The sequence below is a fragment of the Phoxinus phoxinus genome (genome assembly GCF_949152265.1).
Source record: "Phoxinus phoxinus genome assembly, chromosome: 3".
Classification (NCBI taxonomy): domain Eukaryota; kingdom Metazoa; phylum Chordata; class Actinopteri; order Cypriniformes; family Leuciscidae; genus Phoxinus; species Phoxinus phoxinus.
Window position 1 is genome coordinate 48,093,260 of NC_136878.1, and position 19,508 is coordinate 48,112,767.

Consider the following 19,508-nt stretch of genomic DNA (forward strand, 5'->3'; position numbering starts at 1 on the left):
CATCATTCGGCAGCGGTCGGGTGCCGTCGAGCCGTTACTCCGGACAGGCGTGCGTTTCCCAAAAGCATCGTTAGCCGACTATGGCCTCGAGTTCTGTCGTTATCAGCAGTTCAACGCGTCGTGTTTCCCGAAACTATAGTTCTGACGAACATTCGCAAACAGCATCGCAGAGGTGTGTGTGTGAGGGACAGATCTCGGCCTGTGGTTGGAAGCAGAGTTTCTAGTTTTCATGACATGTGGACTCAATAAATCCTGATCTTGAGCAAAATAAGCAAGCTGACATTCAGAACAATCTATATCTTTTATTTAGAATACAGATAGATGACATTTACGTCTTTAGTTTGTCGAGGGATTTAAAGTGTAGTTTCTGCATGTGTGAGCGAGCTCTAGTGTGTAAGAACGAGTCTATGAGTGAATCTGGAAATAAAGCAAAATAACTGAGAAAAATGAGCAATATTCCTCAGATGCATGTCCGTAATTTATAGCAAAGCATCTCGCATTAATTCGATCTCAATCAGATTCATTAACAGTAGTTATGACTCCTGTGTGACATCATTAGCTAACGCGGTTGAACGACCAGTTTGCGACAGCATGGTTTCGGGAACAGCCGTGACTATAGTTGATTTCTCCAGCGATGCACCGTACTGTGATAGTGAAGCCGCGAGTTACGGCGTTATACGGGACACAGCCCGGAGCGCCCGTGACCCGGAGCCTGATTGACAGGCTAATAATGGCTGCACTCCACATGGATAAGCAGCTCAGCGCTTCTGGAGAGGACGGCGTGTCCGGCCTGGGAACGCTGATAACTGGGAGCGCTGATAACTGGGAGCGCTGATAAGACTCTCGCTCCTCTTCCCTGATTGGAAAGCTGGAAGTGCCGCTCTCTCTGGGATTAGCTGCTATCAGAAGGGTTTTAATAGTTCACATGCTGGAGCTCTCGAAGGAAAACATTCCTCCAGGGATCAGATGAATATATTAAAGGGCTCACAGCAAATATTATACAGATCAAATGTTTTACTTTTGAAGTAGGCTACAAGATCCTTGATCCCATTCCCAAGTCAACCCTGTCTGAACCCTGTCGTCACACATACCGTCATCAGTCAAGGTCAGCTTGCCGTTCACCATGTGCTCTGTGTACGATTACTGTGTGAATAAAAGAACTAGCTTCCGGTAGACGGCCTACGCAAGTCGACTTACGCCACAAGAGCAACACTTGACCTGACGCACAACGTGATGACGAGCGCGGCTGCCCAGGGGTTAGGCCGTGTGTCCACCAAAGCGGTTTTAGCCAGCTGAAGACGCTAGGCGCTCTGCTGAAGACGCTAGGCGCTCTGCTGAAGACGCTAGGCGCTCTGCTGAAGACGCTAGGCGCTCTGCTGAAGACGCTAGGCGCTCTGCTGAAGACTCTAGGCGCTCTGCTGAAGACGCTAGGCGCTCTGCTGAAGACGCTAGGCGCTCTGCTGAAGACGCTAGGCGCTCTGCTGAAGACGCTAGGCGCTCTGCTGAAGACGCTAGGCGCTCTGCTGAAGACTCTAGGCGCTCTGCTGAAGACGCTAGGCGCTCTGCTGAAGACGCTAGGCGCTCTGCTGAAGACGCTAGGCGCTCTGCTGAAGACGCTAGGCGCTCTGCTGAAGACGCTAGGCGCTCTGCTGAAGACGCTAGGCGCTCTGCTGAAGACTCTAGGCGCTCTGCTGAAGACGCTAGGCGCTCTGCTGAAGACGCTAGGCGCTCTGCTGAAGACGCCGAGCTGCGGGCGCTTGAGAGCGTTTTGGCAGCGCAGTTTTTTTTTCAGTTGAGACGCATCGTTGCTATGATACAGAAAATCCGTTGGTCCGTGTGGTATTAGTCCCGCCCCTCCTCCACTGTGATTGGACGGTTGGCTAAAAAGTGACAGTGATGAGCGCTGCGTTTTACCCGAAGTGGAACATTCTTCAACTCTCGGCGACTTGTAAAAAACGCCGAGCGCTCATCACTTGAGCGTTAAATACTCGCTCAGCGCCTCGTTACGCTCCTGGCGCTCTAAAAACACGGCGTTCACATTGAAAACATTTAAAAAATAAAGCCAGCCGCGTGAAAAAACGCTTTGGTGGACACACGGCCTTAGGATTAGGCAATCAACGAGGGGGGTAATAATTTGGCAGGAGGCACTGTACGGCACGGTTCGGTACGGCACGATTTGGCGCTTTGCCACTGCATGGTACGGCTCGCGTCGGCTCGCTTTAAATGGTACCACCTCTGTTGAGGTCCCAAGCGTACCGTACCGACACCAAAATGTGACGTGAAAACACTGCAGATCACTGATTGGTCAGACAGAATCGCCACTACCAGCGTCATTGTATTTGCGCGACATGAGACACCAAACCTGGTAGATTTAAAAAGCCAGTAACAGCCACCGCTGTAGCACCAGTTTTTAACTACTTGCTTGAAGAAGAAACTGAAAAAAACAGAAATGGCTGAACCGTGGTCGGTGGACGGAGTGCAGTTCCTCACGTCGACGGCGGAGAAGCGGATAAACTATAACGATCGTCTATAATCCCACCCACTTTAAAGCGGTACTAACTGCCGTGGAACGGCGAACCGAGCTAAAGCGAACCGAGTCGTACCACGAAGTCGAACCATGCTGTGCCGGACCGTACTGAGCCGTATGCAGTGGAAAGCGCCATATATTACACCTCATATTACATTAGGCTCGTTTGAGTGAGATGAGCAAAATCTGTGCAGAACCGATCGCCGGTGATGAGCGCGAGATGCATGTGTCAAGTGCGGTCCGCCTGGCTCTGATGTCATGTGACGCATGTAGAAACACTCTCGCGAGCACAAGCCGCGCGCGTCGGATTCTGCAGTCGAGCGCAGTTGCTCTCCACGACTGCTGATCAAGAGCATGATGGGAAACGACTTGCTGACGACACAGCTTAATGCTCATTGGTTTAAAACAACCGTGATGTATTGTTCTCTTTTAAAATGTTTGAATTTAAAACTTCGTGTTTTTATGTGTATAAATTAAGTTTGAGTATTCCCGAACTCTCTGACAGTGTGATCTGGGTTATTTGATTGTTGACATATTTATTAAAAAATATTAATAAACACGCGTCTTTGGTGTAATTAAATAACAAGAACTTTGAGTGTCTTGTTCATTATATTTATTTTCTTATAAAAGCAACAGAACTTAAATTGCATCCAGTTCATTAGCAGCACGAGCGTGAATCCCGCGATACCGCCTTTGATCTCGTAGGATCTGGTCCACTGCGAGGAGAGAGATCTGTCCGGCCTGCACTTCTTCACTCCTCCGGCTACTCTCGACCATAGACAGTATATAAACGCTCTCGACTACACATCAGGCGAGGCGAGGCGCATCTCAAACAAGCCCATCATCACCACTCTTGACCAGTTCAGCGGGACTCACCGCGTTTAGACGTCACTTCCTCTACGCTGGCGGGTCGCGACTGCGGGCGTTACGTACGTTAATATGCTAATGTGTGCGTGAAGGTCTGCCACAAGTTTGTGGTTCCATTTTAATACTTATTTGAACCCAGTTCTGTTTTAGATTACCGTACATATCTAGTGGTGTGGTAAAATGTCACATTTTATTTGTGCAGTAATATATGTATTCTGTGTAAAAGGCCTTATTTTCCACTTAATTAGGATCACAATCAATAAATTGTCCTGAACTATTCAGTGTAGGCTACATTAGAAGTTGAACGCTAGCGCCCATGAAATCAAAACAGATCTAGTTGTTTATGGAATATTGCAGTGTTTATTCTAAATGATTTATGGGTGCACATCATTATTGTGTTAATCTTGAATCTTTCTCTTGCAGAATCTCTTCTCTGATGATGTGGGCGGGGCTATAACCTGTCACTCACATGAGATCAGCCAATAGCAAACCTTTATTTATTTCTTACGTGTTCTTGTTCCAGAAGCGTTTCACTCGGATATACAACACAACAGGGAAGAAAAGACAAGCACAACTTCAGTTTCATGCAAACTTTAAGAGTGAACCCTTAGCATAATAAACAAATTAATCATTAAAGGGTTTCTTAGTTTACGGGGTTTAGAGAACCAGTCACACATGATGTGAAACTCACAGGCTCTCCTGTGTTCATGATGACACCGAAATCAAAGACTAAACATGTCTATCACACCAATCTGAACCGGTATCAAGTTGAGGCGGTTTGCGGTCTTACTGTAACTGACGGCCATTTTTAACAACAAAAAAAAAAATTTGAAATCTGCAATAGAAATAATTTTGAGTGGTAATGGACATTCTGTTGATAGTTGACCGGAAACATCTCTTTTATGCAGACAAAGAGCAACATGTGCATGAAACGTTTCAGTAAAAGAGTTTCAGACGGCCATCTTGTTTTCCGGGGAAGCGGGATTGTTCGTATCGTTTCCTCTATTAAAGTCTCTTCTTCATCTTTCCCTTCTTGTTGCCGCCGCGCCCGAAGCCGGACCGCATCACTTCCTGTAGCCGCTGCTTTCCTTTCGCGCGCAGCTTCTTCATGCCACCGCTCTGCAGGAACTGCTGTTTAGCTTTACGCTTGCGTAGCTTGAGGATCTGATCGCGGTTCTTCAGCTCCGATCGCACACGCGAGCCGCTCTCGGCAGGAGCTCCTCCTCTTCCTCCCGACTGGCCATGAGCTCCTCCTCTTCCTCCTGACTGGCCATAAGCCCCTCCTCTTCCTCTCGACTGGCCATAAGCCCCTCCTCTTCCTCTCGACTGGCCATAACCCCCTCCTCTTCCTCTCGACTGGCCATAACCCCCTCCTCTTCCTCCACGACCTGAAGAAACCACAACACAAACACACTAGTACTTAAGAGAGCGGATGTCATGTGATCAACTGGATGATTTCACAACACAATATTTCGGTGCGTCCCAATTCGCATACTAGTGCTATGTACTATGTCCCAAAGCTCGCGTACTCTTTTGCTACACACTCAGAACATACTTTAAGGCGTAGTACAAGTAGGGGAACTGGGACTTAGCATTGGTCTCTTACCGCTGGAGTTCCTCCCTCTCGACGCTCCTCCAGTTTCTCCATCCGAGTCTGACGCTCGGTCATCCATCTTATTCTTCTTCTTCCATTCTTCATAACTGGACCAAGGTCAGGAAAACCAACTGACACGCAATTACTCACATCAGACCTGCACAAGTCCACATGGGATCAACAATTCTTAATTCCTCTTCCTGGTCTTGAAGGCCTGTTCACATCAAGATTAGCCGCACAAATCTGTAGCGGGCCGATACAATTTACTCTTGTAAAACTCATGAAATAAAAATTCACCCAATGTTATAGATCTTATTTTGAACAATTCATCTGTGCATACATTTTATCTGCACCGAAGCCCTAAAATTATACTTATTTTTTTTTGTTGAGATTTTTATTTTATTTAAAATGGCTAAATTTTGATAATTAAAAAATAATTTAAGCACTTTCCTCATTCTTTCAACTTAAAATTCAAAATCACTCACAATTTAATGCATAACCCTTTAAAATTCAGTTAAAAATATCTTACAATGGGTGTCTCTGCCGACCTCTTGTGGAAAAATAATAATATAACATGATATTTCATAACTCTAGATGGGCTTATATCTCTATATGGAGGCAAAGGAGCTGTTCCGCTGGGTCCTAAAGCCAGTTAACTTCAGTGTGCATTCAGATACACATGTAGACATTATACAATAATTTTTTGGTAGTTTTAGCATTTGTTTTGTGTACTGAAGCATTCCTAGCATTCCTGAGGGGGTCAAATTGACTGGTAAGGGAAGGTTTTGATACTTTTTAAAATTTCAACCACAAAACTCCTCGAATCCTTTCATATTTTTTTGTGTGTATTCGTGGTGCAAGTGCGACAAAAGTTCTGGGCTTGATTGTTTCTATCGTCTCTGAATGTAAACCATCCCATCGCCCAGATCTGAAGACATAAACAACATTAACATCATGAGTTCCTGTAAAGCTGTGTTACGAAGAGAATCTTTTCCAGAAGGATACAAGTTCTTCTTGTTCTTCTTGCCGCTGACCACCGTTCCACTCTCTGTCTTGATCTTCTTGTGTTTGTCGTTGTTACCCGTGTCATGGACGAAGCGCTTCCTCTTGCGATCCCTGCGGAGAGCACGTGTGTGTCAGGATAAGAGCACGTGTGTGTCAGGATAAGAGCACGTGTGTGTCAGGATAAGAGCACGTGTGTGTCAGGATAAGAGCACGTGTGTGTCAGGATAAGAGCACGTGTGTGTCAGGATAAGAGCACGTGTGTGTCAGGATAAGAGCACGTGTGTGTCAGGATGATTAGCAGTGTGCACAGGGTCACGCGTGTAGAAGCCGGCGCTGCTCACCACTTCATCAGGCTCTTGTGCTGATTTAAAGATTTGCTCTCGTCACCCATCAGATCCAGAACTGCAGAGGAGGCCTGATGCTCGAACGAGCCCGCATCTGCCCCGAGACTCAGCCTACACACACACACACACACAAACACATGGAAACATTTAACATTTTTCAAATTGAACACTTTGAATAATAATAATAATGATGATGATGATGGATGATGATGATGATGATGATAAGACCCCTCCTTGAACTGCCACCTTACCGCGGTGGAGGGGTTCGAGTACCCGAAGGACCCTAGGAGCTGTGTTGTCCGGGGCTATATGCCCCTGGTAGGGCCTGCCAAGGCAAACAGGTCCTAGGTGACGGGTCAGACTAAGAGCGGTTCATAAACCCTTTATGTTGCAAAGAAAAACAAGGACCGTGACGTGGCCCGGCAAGGCGCAGCAGGGGCCCGACCTGGGGCTCAGCCCGGAGGAGCGACGTGGCCGGCCTGCAGGAGGGCCGTAAGGGGCCGGTGCAAAGCTGATGGGGCGACAGTCGAAGGCGGGGGCCCCGACAACCCGATCCCTGGACACGGAAACTAGCTTTCGGGACGTGGAACGCCACCTCGCTGGCGGGGAAGGAGCCTGAGATTGTGCGTGAGGTTGAGAGGTTCCGACTAGAGGTAGTTGGGATCACCTCCACGCACGGCTTAGGCTCTGGAACCACACTCCTCAAGAGAGGATGGACTCTTCACCACTCTGGAGTTGCCCATAGTGAGAGGCGGCGGGTGGTGTGGCTTTACTTATAGCCCCCCAGCTCAGCCGCCATGTGTTGGAGTTCACCCCGGTGAACGAGAGGGTCGCTTCCCTGCGCCTACGGGCCGGACGGCAGTGTTGAGTACCCGGCCCTCTTGGAGTCTCTGGGAGGGGTGCTGGGAAGTGCTCCGACTGGGGACTCCGTCGTTCTACTGGGGGACTTCAGCGCCCACGTGGGCAGCAACAGTGGCACCTGGAGAGGGATGATAGGGAGGAACGGCCCCCCTGATCTGAACTCGAGCGGTGCCTTGCCTTGCTAGTTAAAGCTTGTCCAGTACGAACACCATGTTTGAGCACAAGGGTGTCCATCAGTGCACGTGGCACCGGGACACTAGGCCGGATTGCCCACTTCAGGTTGGTGGAGAGTTCCTGCCTCAAGTGGAGGAGTTCAAGTATCTTGGGGTCTTGTTCACGAGTGAGGGAAGGATGGAACGGGAGATTGACAGACGGATCGGTGCAGCTGCTGCAGTAATGCGGTCGATGTACCGGTCTGTCGTGGTGAAGAAGGAGCTGAGCTGCAAGGCGAACTCTCGATTTACCGGTCAATCTACGTTCCTACTCTCACCTATGGTCATGAGCTTTGGGTCATGACCGAAAGGACAAGATCCCGGACACAGGCGGCCGGAATGAGCTTTCTCCGCAGGGTGGCTGGGCGATCCCTCAGAGATCGGGTGAGGAGCTCGGTCACTCGGGAGGAGCTCAGAGTAGAGCCGCTGCTCCTCCACAGCTGAGGTGGCTCGGGCATCGACGCCGGTGCCTCCTGGACGCCGGGGAGATGTTCCGGGCACGTCCCACCGGGAGGAGACCCCGGGGAAGACCTAGGACACGCTGCAGGGATTATATCTCCCGGCTGGCCTGGGAACGCCTCGGTGTCCCCCCGGAAGAGCTGGAGGAAGTGATAGGGAGAGGGAAGTCTGAGCATCTCTGCTTACACTGCTGCCCGCGATCCTGCCCCGGATAAGCTGTGGAAGATGATGATGATAATAATAATAATAAATAAGGAGCCGGCCATACCCTCGCTCTGAGTCGAAGTCTTTGGGTCTGTACGGGATGTAGAACTCTTCATCTTTTCCTGGTAATGTTTTCTTCCTGCTGATTTCAGTATCTTGCTTTCGTTTCTTCCCTCCCACCACCTCAGAGAACACCGTCTGTAGAGATCAGACACGGGGATCAGACAGACACAGACATCAGACACACAGACATCAGACACACAGACATCAGACACACAGACATCAGACACAGAGATCAGACACAGACATCAGACACAGACATCAGACATCAGACACAGACACCAGACACCAGACATCAGACACCAGACATCAGACACCAGACACAGACATCAGACACATACATCAGACACAGAGATCAGACACAGAGATCAGACACAGACACAGACATCAGACACAGACATCAGAGACCAGACATCAGACACCAGACATCAGACACCAGACATCAGACACAGAGATCAGACACAGACACAGACATCAGACACAGACACAGACACAGACATCAGACATCAGACACAGACATCAGACATCAGACATCAGACACAGACACAGACATCAGACATCAGACATCAGACACAGACATCAGACACAGACATCAGACATCAGACATCAGACACAGACACAGACACAGACATCAGACATCAGACATCAGACACAGACATCAGACATCAGACATCAGACACAGACACAGACACCAGACATCAGACACAGACATCAGACACAGACATCAGACACAGACACAGACACAGACATCAGACACAGACATCAGACATCAGACATCAGACATCAGACACAGACACAGACATCAGACATCAGACATCAGACATCAGACACAGACATCAGACACAGACATCAGACATCAGACACAGACATCAGACATCAGACACAGGGATCAGCTCCTGGAGTCAGTGTTCAGTGTGCTCACCTGAATCTCGTCTTCGTCCTCGTCGGGTCGCGGTTCTGTGTTGGTTACCATGGGGACGGCGGTCTGGCCCATCAGCTCCGCTCGCGCTGTGGAGAACTTGTGGACCAGAACACTGTCCCGAGATCGCTTGGCCCGCATCACCTCGCTGGCACTGGTTTTGTTGCTGGAGTTGATTTCAAAAATAGTCTGAGGAAACAAGAACGTGCAGCTCGCCCAATAAACATCTGACAGTCAGAGCCAGAACTATATTCAACGTCTTCTGAAGTCAAACACTGTAGGGAATGGATTTGCTTTGCGAAGGATCTGCATGTAATTATGTATCATTACTACAGTAAGTACATGTAACATGTAACAAAGACACTGTCAAATAAAGTATTACCGAAAAACAAGCAGAAATAGGGTCGGGAACTGGATACTTTAAATTTAAATTTCGATTCCTCCCATCAATTCCCTTGTGAGCATTTCACTTTAAACCATTCAAGATCAAGTAATATATTCCTAATAATCCTGCTGCCGTCTCTATAATAACCCCGAGTTATTATAAATTAAACATCTTTTTTAATGACTAACATGTATATTAGTTACGCTAGTTGTTTTTCTATGGTGTTTATAAACCACAGGCAAACGTTCATTGTGTAAGTGTTCTTTAGCCGGTTGATTTTTTTGTTCATGATATATTTACTTTTTGGAAGTGAAATTAGGAATCAATAAGCAGAATTGGAATTGTTAAAATTCCAACGATACACAACACTAATCACAAATGAGATTTGAGACGGACAGAGGAGAACGATATCAGTCAATAATGGATCAAACTTCAGAAGATGAAAGAAAGTAGTGTTGATTGAACAACAAGCCGAGTAAATGATGACAGAACGTTCATTCCTGAGCCTTCAGAGAGAGACGACACTGAATAAACGTACAGATTTAGCCTTGTAGCCCTTGATGCAGTCGACCATCAGCAGCCGGTCCAGTTCCACCCGCTCCAGTCCAGAACCTGAGACACACACACACACACACACACACACACACAGAAGAGTTCAGCAGGAGATTCTCTCTCTCACACACACACACACACACACACACACACAGAAGAGTTCAGCAGGAGATTCTCTCTCTCTCACACACACACACACACAGAAGAGTTCAGCAGGAGTCTCTCTCTCTCACACACACACACACACAGAAGAGTTCAGCAGGAGTCTCTCTCACACACACACACACACACACACAGAAGAGTTCAGCAGGAGTCTCTCTCTCTCACACACACACACACAGAAGAGTTCAGCAGGAGTCTCTCTCTCTCACACACACACACACACAGAAGAGTTCAGCAGGAGTCTCTCTCTCTCACACACACACACACAGAAGAGTTCAGCAGGAGTCTCTCACACACACACACACACACACACACAGAAGAGTTCAGCAGGAGTCTCTCTCTCTCACACACACACACACAGAAGAGTTCAGCAGGAGATTCTCTCTCTCTCACACACACACACACACACACACACACAGAAGAGTTCAGCAGGAGTTTCTCTCTCTCTCACACACACACACACTCACCCAGCAGCGGGTGGACGGCCATCTTGGACAGGTCTGCGCTCTTGACGCGCTTGATGGACTCGGGTGACGGGCTGGGTCTGGACTTCAGGTACTGCTTGTATGCGTTCTCAGAGACCCGGTATAGAGTCTGCAGATCCAGAGAGTTCTCGTGCGCCGTCTGCAGCGGAGCGTCTTCATCGTCCAGGACACTCTGAGGAACCCGACCGAACACGCCGTCCGCATCTGAGGACCGGCACACACAATTATACAGCAGGGCTTTAAACAAATAAGAAACGTTGGAAAGAATGATACTTCTAAACACGAAACTGAACCACCAGTAGGTGGCAGCAGATGACCGTCGTATTAAACCAGTAATTCATTCAAACGACTGATTCATTCAGGAATATTCATGGTTGAAGTGCGACACAAGTCCTGGAGTCTTGGACTCTGATGACCCGAGGGAAGGGTGATGACCCGAGGGAAGGGTGATGACCCGAGGGAAGGGTGATGACCCGAGGGAAGGGTGATGACCCGAGGGAAGGGTGATGACCCGAGGGAAGGGTGATGACCCGAGGGAAGGGTGATGACCCGAGGGAAGGGTGATGACCCGAGGGAAGGGTGATGACCCGAGGGAAGGGTGATGACCCGAGGGAAGGGTGATGACCCGAGGGAAGGGTGATGAACCGAGGGAAGGGTGATGACCCGAGGGAAGGGTGATGACCCGAGGGAAGGGTGATGACCCGAGGGAAGGGTGATGACCCGAGGGAAGGGTGATGACCCGAGGGAAGGGTGATGACCCGAGGGAAGGGTGATGACCCGAGGGAAGGGTGATGACCCGAGGGAAGGGTGATGACCCGAGGGAAGGGTGATGACCCGAGGGAAGGGTGATGACCCGAGGGAAGGGTGATGAACCGAGGGAAGGGTGATGAACCGAGGGAAGGGTGATGACCCGAGGGAAGGGTGATGACCCGAGGGAAGGGTGATGACCCGAGGGAAGGGTGATGACCCGAGGGAAGGGTGATGACCCGAGGGAAGGGTGATGACCCGAGGGAAGGGTGATGACCCGAGGGAAGGGTGATGAACCGAGGGAAGGGTGATGAACCACCCCAGGGAAGGGTGATGACCCGAGGGAAGGGTGATGACCCGAGGGAAGGGTGATGAACCGAGGGAAGGGTGATGACCCGAGGGAAGGGTGATGACCCGAGGGAAGGGTGATGAACCGAGGGAAGGGTGATGACCCGAGGGAAGGGTGATGACCCGAGGGAAGGGTGATGACCCGAGGGAAGGGTGATGACCCGAGGGAAGGGTGATGAACCGAGGGAAGGGTGATGACCCGAGGGAAGGGTGATGACCCGAGGGAAGGGTGATGACCCGAGGGAAGGGTGATGAACCGAGGGAAGGGTGATGACCCGAGGGAAGGGTGATGACCCGAGGGAAGGGTGATGACCCGAGGGAAGGGTGATGAACCGAGGGAAGGGTGATGACCCGAGGGAAGGGTGATGACCCGAGGGAAGGGTGATGAACCGAGGGAAGGGTGATGACCCGAGGGAAGGGTGATGACCCGAGGGAAGGGTGATGACCCGAGGGAAGGGTGATGACCCGAGGGAAGGGTGATGACCCGAGGGAAGGGTGATGACCCGAGGGAAGGGTGATGAACCGAGGGAAGGGTGATGACCCGAGGGAAGGGTGATGACCCGAGGGAAGGATGATGACCCGAGGGAAGGGTGATGAACCGAGGGAAGGGTGATGACCCGAGGGAAGGGTGATGACCCGAGGGAAGGGTGATGACCCGAGGGAAGGGTGATGACCCGAGGGAAGGGTGATGACCCGAGGGAAGGGTGATGAACCGAGGGAAGGATGATGAACCGAGGGAAGGGTGATGACCCGAGGGAAGGGTGATGACCCGAGGGAAGGGTGATGACCCGAGGGAAGGGTGATGACCCGAGGGAAGGGTGATGACCCGAGGGAAGGGTGATGACCCGAGGGAAGGGTGATGACCCGAGGGAAGGGTGATGACCCGAGGGAAGGGTGATGACCCGAGGGAAGGGTGATGACCCGAGGGAAGGGTGATGACCCGAGGGAAGGGTGATGACCCGAGGGAAGGGTGATGACCCGAGGGAAGGGTGATGACCCGAGGGAAGGGTGATGACCCGAGGGAAGGGTGATGACCCGAGGGAAGGGTGATGACCCGAGGGAAGGGTGAGGCTGCTTGCAAGTAAAATTATCTTTCGCCTGTACCATCAAAAAAGTCTACTTGTCCCAGACAAGCATTAGTGTCGCCCCTGCACACACACACACACACACTACTCAACACAAACACAAGTCCCTGTGTTTACCTGGTGTGTGTTCGGGGACGGCGAACTGTACGGGTCGACCCAAGAACAGATGCAGATCGTAGAGGAACGGCACTTCATCAGAACACACCAGACTGAACGCAGTCCCGCCTCTGCCGGCGCGAGCCACGCGGCCTGCAACACAGAGGTCAGGGGTTAGAGGTCGAGGTCAGGGGTTAGAGGTATGGGGTTAAAGGTCAAGGTCAGGGGTTAAAGGACATGGGTTAGAGGTCGAGGTCAGGGGTTAATGTCAAGGTCAGGGGGTTAGAGGTCGAGGTCAGGGGATAGAGGTCAATCTCAGGGGTCAGAGGTGAAGCATCTGCTCCGTCACACACCGACTCTGTGCAGGAAGAGTTTGGGCTTGGACGGGAAGTTGAAGTTGATGACGTTGTCGAGGAGTGGGATGTCGATGCCCCGGGCCGCCACATCAGTGACCAGCAGAACCATGGCCTTCCGGTGGACGAAGCGGCCGATGTTGATCTTACGGGCCGTCTGGTCCAGAGCGCTGTAGATGTAGGCGACCTCCACGCCCTGCTCCATCAGGACCTGCAACACACACACACACACACACATCAGAACCAACAGGACAGAATCAGAGAACAATACTGTAAAATTAAATTCCAAGACTTTAAAGGACTTTTCAAGAACTACTTTTTGTTTTGTTTTCAAGGATTACAATCAAAGATCTCACTAATCAAAACAATATCTATTATCTTTAAAATTCTAAAAAAGGTAAACAGATGAATAAAACACATACTAATACAACAAAAAAGGTACAAATAAAGTGCAATGACTATGGTAACTAACCATTGAAAGCTACTATGACAAAGATATCGCTTATTCAAACTTAATTAAGATTTTTTTCCATGAATATATGAAGAATGAAAGCTCGTCATATACTTGGATATTTATATGAGCAATATCTGGTTCGTAGTCATGTCTTTATATCTGTATCAGACGGGCTGCTACATTCATTTAGCATGAAAATATTGTTTCATCGCAAAAATTAAACACTAATTTCATATATATTGTTTTTCAGTGATTTAAGCACTTTTCACCTCTTCATGAATATGTCTGTGTTCAGGGGTTTTCTAGGACTAAGTCAAATCCAAGCACTTTAAGCCCCTTGTCCGAACCCTGTGTGAGTGTGTTTCCATCGCAGTTTATTATCCGCCTCAACTGAGCGCATTTTTTAAATTTATGTGCATCTTAGTTTTTTATGCAACTTATTAAAATTCATAAAATGATGTGGATGGAAACACAGCTGATGATGATGAACTAGTGGACGGCCTGAGAGTGTAGCAGTGAACATTAAAATAACAGGATTGTTGGTGTGTTTGAGCGAAACACAACGTGAAAGACTTCAACACAGATGTAGTTCTCCCGCACCTCCTTCAGGAACTCCACGTGATGTTTGGTGGCGACGAACACCACCGTCTGCTCCTGCGGCTTCACCACGGCCCTCAGCAGATGCAGAAGAAGAGCCCGTTTATCGTCCATGCGCACGTGGAAGAACGAGAGCTGGACGACACACAAGCAGAGGGAACGGGAACGTTACAAAAATATTATATTTCAAATCAACTTTCCACTCATCAGAATCCGGAAAAATATTTCTTCCTCCACACAATTCTGAGCCGTGTTCAACATTGATAATAATCATAAATGTTTGAGCATCAGATCATCATATTACACTGATTTCTGGAGGATCATGTGACACTGAAGACTGGAGTATTGATGCTTTGATCACAGGAATAAATTACACTTTACTGTATATTCACATAGAAAACTGATGATTTACATTATAATATTTCACCATTTTCTATGTGAATATAGTAAGTGTAATTTATTCCGGTGATCAAAAGCTGAATTTATTTAATTAAAAATACAGTAAAAACTGCTGTTTTACATTGGAATAATATTTCATATTTTTAATATATATTCATATTCATATCATAACATTACTGTATATTTGATCAAATAAATGCAGCCTTGATGAGCAGAAGACACATTCCCCCGAACCCTCGACTCTTTTGCTCATTTAACACATGAAAGGTCTGATAATGAAGGGCTCCTCGGTGCATGTTTGCACACTTCCCTGTCCCTCTGATGTCATCAACCCCTGAATAAACCAAGAGTCGGTACTTCACATCACAGAGGCGGCGCTGAACAGAACGTGATGTTCACCTTGAGCTGGTCGCTGAGTTTGGTGTCCACATCCAGACGAAGGAGGACCGGCTCCGTGAGGCCTGTGCGGGAAACAGATCAGCCAATCAGAGGAGCTCAACTATAACACACGCGCGCCGCCATACTGATCTCACCGCACTCTGAACACAGCCTAATGATAAAATATATGAGGTCATAATGTCATGTATATATATGTGTGCAGAAGAGACTGCTCACCGGCTCTGGCGAACTCCACGATCAGCTTGGGAAGCGTGGCGGAGAACAGCAGCGTCTGCCGAGCGTCTGGGAGACGTCTGATGATCTCCTGAAGCTGCTCCGCAAAACCCATCTCAAACAGCCTGAGAAGCAGAAACACCTCGTTACAGTAACCAGAGGAGATCCGGCTGGACACTAGCGCTACCAGAGGAGATCCGCTGGACACTAGCGCTACCAGAGGAGATCCGCTGGACACTAGCGCTACCAGAGGAGATCCGCTGGACACTAGCGCTACCAGAGGAGATCCGGCGGGACACTAGCGCTACCAGAGGAGATCCGGCGGGACACTAGCGCTACCAGAGGAGATCCGGCGGGACACTAGCGCTACCAGAGGAGATCCGGCGGGACACTAGCGCTACCAGAGGAGATCCGGCGGGACACTAGCGCTACCAGAGGAGATCCGGCGGGACACTAGCGCTACCAGAGGAGATCCGGCGGGACACTAGCGCTACCAGAGGAGATCCGGCGGGACACTAGCGCTACCAGAGGAGATCCGCTGGACACTAGCGCTACCAGAGGAGATCCGGCGGGACACTAGCGCTACCAGAGGAGATCCGGCGGGACACTAGCGCTACCAGAGGAGATCCGGCTGGACACTAGCGCTACCAGAGGAGATCCCGCTGGACACTAGCGCTACCAGAGGAGATCCGGCGGGACACTAGCGCTACCAGAGGAGATCCAGCTGGACACTAGCGCTACCAGAGGAGATCCGGCGGGACACTAGCGCTACCAGAGGAGATCCAGCTGGACACTAGCGCTACCAGAGGAGATCCGGCGGGACACTAGCGCTACCAGAGGAGATCCAGCTGGACACTAGCGCTACCAGAGGAGATCCGGCTGGACACTAGCGCTACCAGAGGAGATCCAGCTGGACACTAGCGCTACCAGAGGAGATCCAGCTGGACACTAGCGCTACCAGAGGAGATCCAGCTGGACACTAGCGCTACCAGAGGAGATCCAGCTGGACACTAGCGCTACCAGAGGAGATCCAGCTGGACACTAGCGCTACCAGAGGAGATCCAGCTGGACACTAGCGCTACCAGAGGAGATCCAGCTGGACACTAGCGCTACCAGAGGAGATCCAGCTGGACACTAGCGCTACCAGAGGAGATCCGGCTGGACACTAGCGCTACCAGAGGAGATCCGCTGGACACTAGCGCTACCAGAGGAGATCCGCTGGACACTAGCGCTACCAGAGGAGATCCGGCGGGACACTAGCGCTACCAGAGGAGATCCGGCGGGACACTAGCGCTACCAGAGGAGATCCGGCGGGACACTAGCGCTACCAGAGGAGATCCGGCGGGACACTAGCGCTACCAGAGGAGATCCGGCGGGACACTAGCGCTACCAGAGGAGATCCGGCGGGACACTAGCGCTACCAGAGGAGATCCGGCGGGACACTAGCGCTACCAGAGGAGATCCGGCGGGACACTAGCGCTACCAGAGGAGATCCGCTGGACACTAGCGCTACCAGAGGAGATCCGGCGGGACACTAGCGCTACCAGAGGAGATCCGGCGGGACACTAGCGCTACCAGAGGAGATCCGGCTGGACACTAGCGCTACCAGAGGAGATCCCGCTGGACACTAGCGCTACCAGAGGAGATCCGGCGGGACACTAGCGCTACCAGAGGAGATCCAGCTGGACACTAGCGCTACCAGAGGAGATCCGGCGGGACACTAGCGCTACCAGAGGAGATCCAGCTGGACACTAGCGCTACCAGAGGAGATCCGGCGGGACACTAGCGCTACCAGAGGAGATCCAGCTGGACACTAGCGCTACCAGAGGAGATCCGGCTGGACACTAGCGCTACCAGAGGAGATCCAGCTGGACACTAGCGCTACCAGAGGAGATCCAGCTGGACACTAGCGCTACCAGAGGAGATCCAGCTGGACACTAGCGCTACCAGAGGAGATCCAGCTGGACACTAGCGCTACCAGAGGAGATCCAGCTGGACACTAGCGCTACCAGAGGAGATCCAGCTGGACACTAGCGCTACCAGAGGAGATCCAGCTGGACACTAGCGCTACCAGAGGAGATCCAGCTGGACACTAGCGCTACCAGAGGAGATCCAGCTGGACACTAGCGCTACCAGAGGAGATCCGGCTGGACACTAGCGCTACCAGAGGAGATCCAGCTGGACACTAGCGCTACCAGAGGAGATCCAGCTGGACACTAGCGCTACCAGAGGAGATCCAGCTGGACACTAGCGCTACCAGAGGAGATCCAGCTGGACACTAGCGCTACCAGAGGAGATCCAGCTGGACACTAGCGCTACCAGAGGAGATCCGGCTGGACACTAGCGCTACCAGAGGAGATCCGGCTGGACACTAGCGCTACCAGAGGAGATCCGGCTGGACACTAGCGCTACCAGAGGAGATCCAGCTGGACACTAGCGCTACCAGAGGAGATCCGGCGGGACACTAGCGCTACCAGAGGAGATCCAGCTGGACACTAGCGCTACCAGAGGAGATCCGGCGGGACACTAGCGCTACCAGAGGAGATCCAGCTGGACACTAGCGCTACCAGAGGAGATCCGGCGGGACACTAGCGCTACCAGAGGAGATCCGGCTGGACACTAGCGCTACCAGAGGAGATCCGGCGGGACACTAGCGCTACCAGAGGAGATCCAGCTGGACACTAGCGCTACCAGAGGAGATCCGGCGGGACACTAGCGCTACCAGAGGAGATCCAGCTGGACACTAGCGCTACCAGAGGAGATCCGGCTGGACACTAGCGCTACCAGAGGAGATCCGGCGGGACACTAGCGCTACCAGAGGAGATCCAGATGGACACTAGCGCTACCAGAGGAGATCCGGCGGGACACTAGCGCTACCAGAGGAGATCCAGCGGGACACTAGCGCTACCAGAGGAGATCCGGCGGGACACTAGCGCTACCAGAGGAGATCCGGCGGGACACTAGCGCTACCAGAGGAGATCCGGCTGGACACTAGCGCTACCAGAGGAGATCCAGCTGGACACTAGCGCTACCAGAGGAGATCCGGCGGGACACTAGCGCTACCAGAGGAGATCCAGCTGGACACTAGCGCTACCAGAGGAGATCCAGCTGGACACTAGCGCTACCAGAGGAGATCCGGCTGGACACTAGCGCTACCAGAGGAGATCCAGCTGGACACTAGCGCTACCAGAGGAGATCCAGCTGGACACTAGCGCTACCAGAGGAGATCCGGCTGGACACTAGCGCTACCAGAGGAGATCCAGCTGGACACTAGCGCTACCAGAGGAGATCCAGCTGGACACTAGCGCTACCAGAGGAGATCCAGCTGGACACTAGCGCTACCAGAGGAGATCCGGCTGGACACTAGCGCTACCAGAGGAGATCCAGCTGGACACTAGCGCTACCAGAGGAGATCCGGCTGGACACTAGCGCTACCAGAGGCGATCCAGCTGGACACTAGCGCTACCAGAGGAGATCCGGCTGGACACTAGCGCTACCAGAGGAGATCCAGCTGGACACTAGCGCTACCAGAGGCGATCCAGCTGGACACTAGCGCTACCAGAGGAGATCCAGCTGGACACTAGCGCTACCAGAGGAGATCCAGCTGGACACTAGCGCTACCAGAGGAGATCCAGCTGGACACTAGCGCTACCAGAGGAGATCCAGCTGGACACTAGCGCTACCAGAGGAGATCCGGCTGGACACTAGCGCTACCAGAGGAGATCCAGCTGGACACTAGCGCTACCAGAGGAGATCCAGCTGGACACTAGCGCTACCAGAGGAGATCCAGCCGGACACTAGCGCTACCAGAGGAGATCCAGCTGGACACTAGCGCTACCAGAGGAGATCCAGCTGGACACTAGCGCTACCAGAGGAGATCCAGCTGGACACTAGCGCTACCAGAGGAGATCCAGCTGGACACTAGCGCTACCAGAGGAGATCCAGCCGGACACTAGCGCTACCAGAGGAGATCCAGCTGGACACTAGCGCTACCAGAGGAGATCCAGCTGGACACTAGCGCTACCAGAGGAGATCCAGCTGGACACTAGCGCTACCAGAGGAGATCCGGCTGGACACTAGCGCTACCAGAGGAGATCCAGCGGGACACTAGCGCTACCAGAGAAGATCCAGCGGGACACTAGCGCTACCAGAGGAGATCCAGCGGGACACTAGCGCTACCA

General features: G+C 51.4%; 1 protein-coding gene across 1 annotated transcript in view; it reads right to left on the reverse strand.

Annotated features, from left to right (window-relative positions):
- Positions 1-3,869: 3,869 nt before the first annotated feature.
- The window catches only part of ddx54 (DEAD (Asp-Glu-Ala-Asp) box polypeptide 54), a 23,937-nt gene continuing 8,298 nt past the window's right edge, over positions 3,870-19,508 (reverse strand). The window contains exons 8-20 of the mRNA XM_079608161.1: positions 15,331-15,452; positions 15,115-15,176; positions 14,320-14,451; positions 13,266-13,476; positions 12,934-13,065; positions 10,619-10,840; positions 9,976-10,049; positions 9,056-9,241; positions 8,138-8,271; positions 6,335-6,448; positions 5,994-6,104; positions 5,001-5,095; positions 3,870-4,782 (exon numbers count right to left, since the gene is read on the reverse strand). Of these exons, the coding sequence (XP_079464287.1) occupies positions 4,400-4,782; positions 5,001-5,095; positions 5,994-6,104; positions 6,335-6,448; positions 8,138-8,271; positions 9,056-9,241; positions 9,976-10,049; positions 10,619-10,840; positions 12,934-13,065; positions 13,266-13,476; positions 14,320-14,451; positions 15,115-15,176; positions 15,331-15,452 (1,978 nt within the window). The 3' untranslated portion in view covers positions 3,870-4,399. The remainder of the gene's footprint in view (positions 4,783-5,000; positions 5,096-5,993; positions 6,105-6,334; positions 6,449-8,137; positions 8,272-9,055; positions 9,242-9,975; positions 10,050-10,618; positions 10,841-12,933; positions 13,066-13,265; positions 13,477-14,319; positions 14,452-15,114; positions 15,177-15,330; positions 15,453-19,508) is intronic.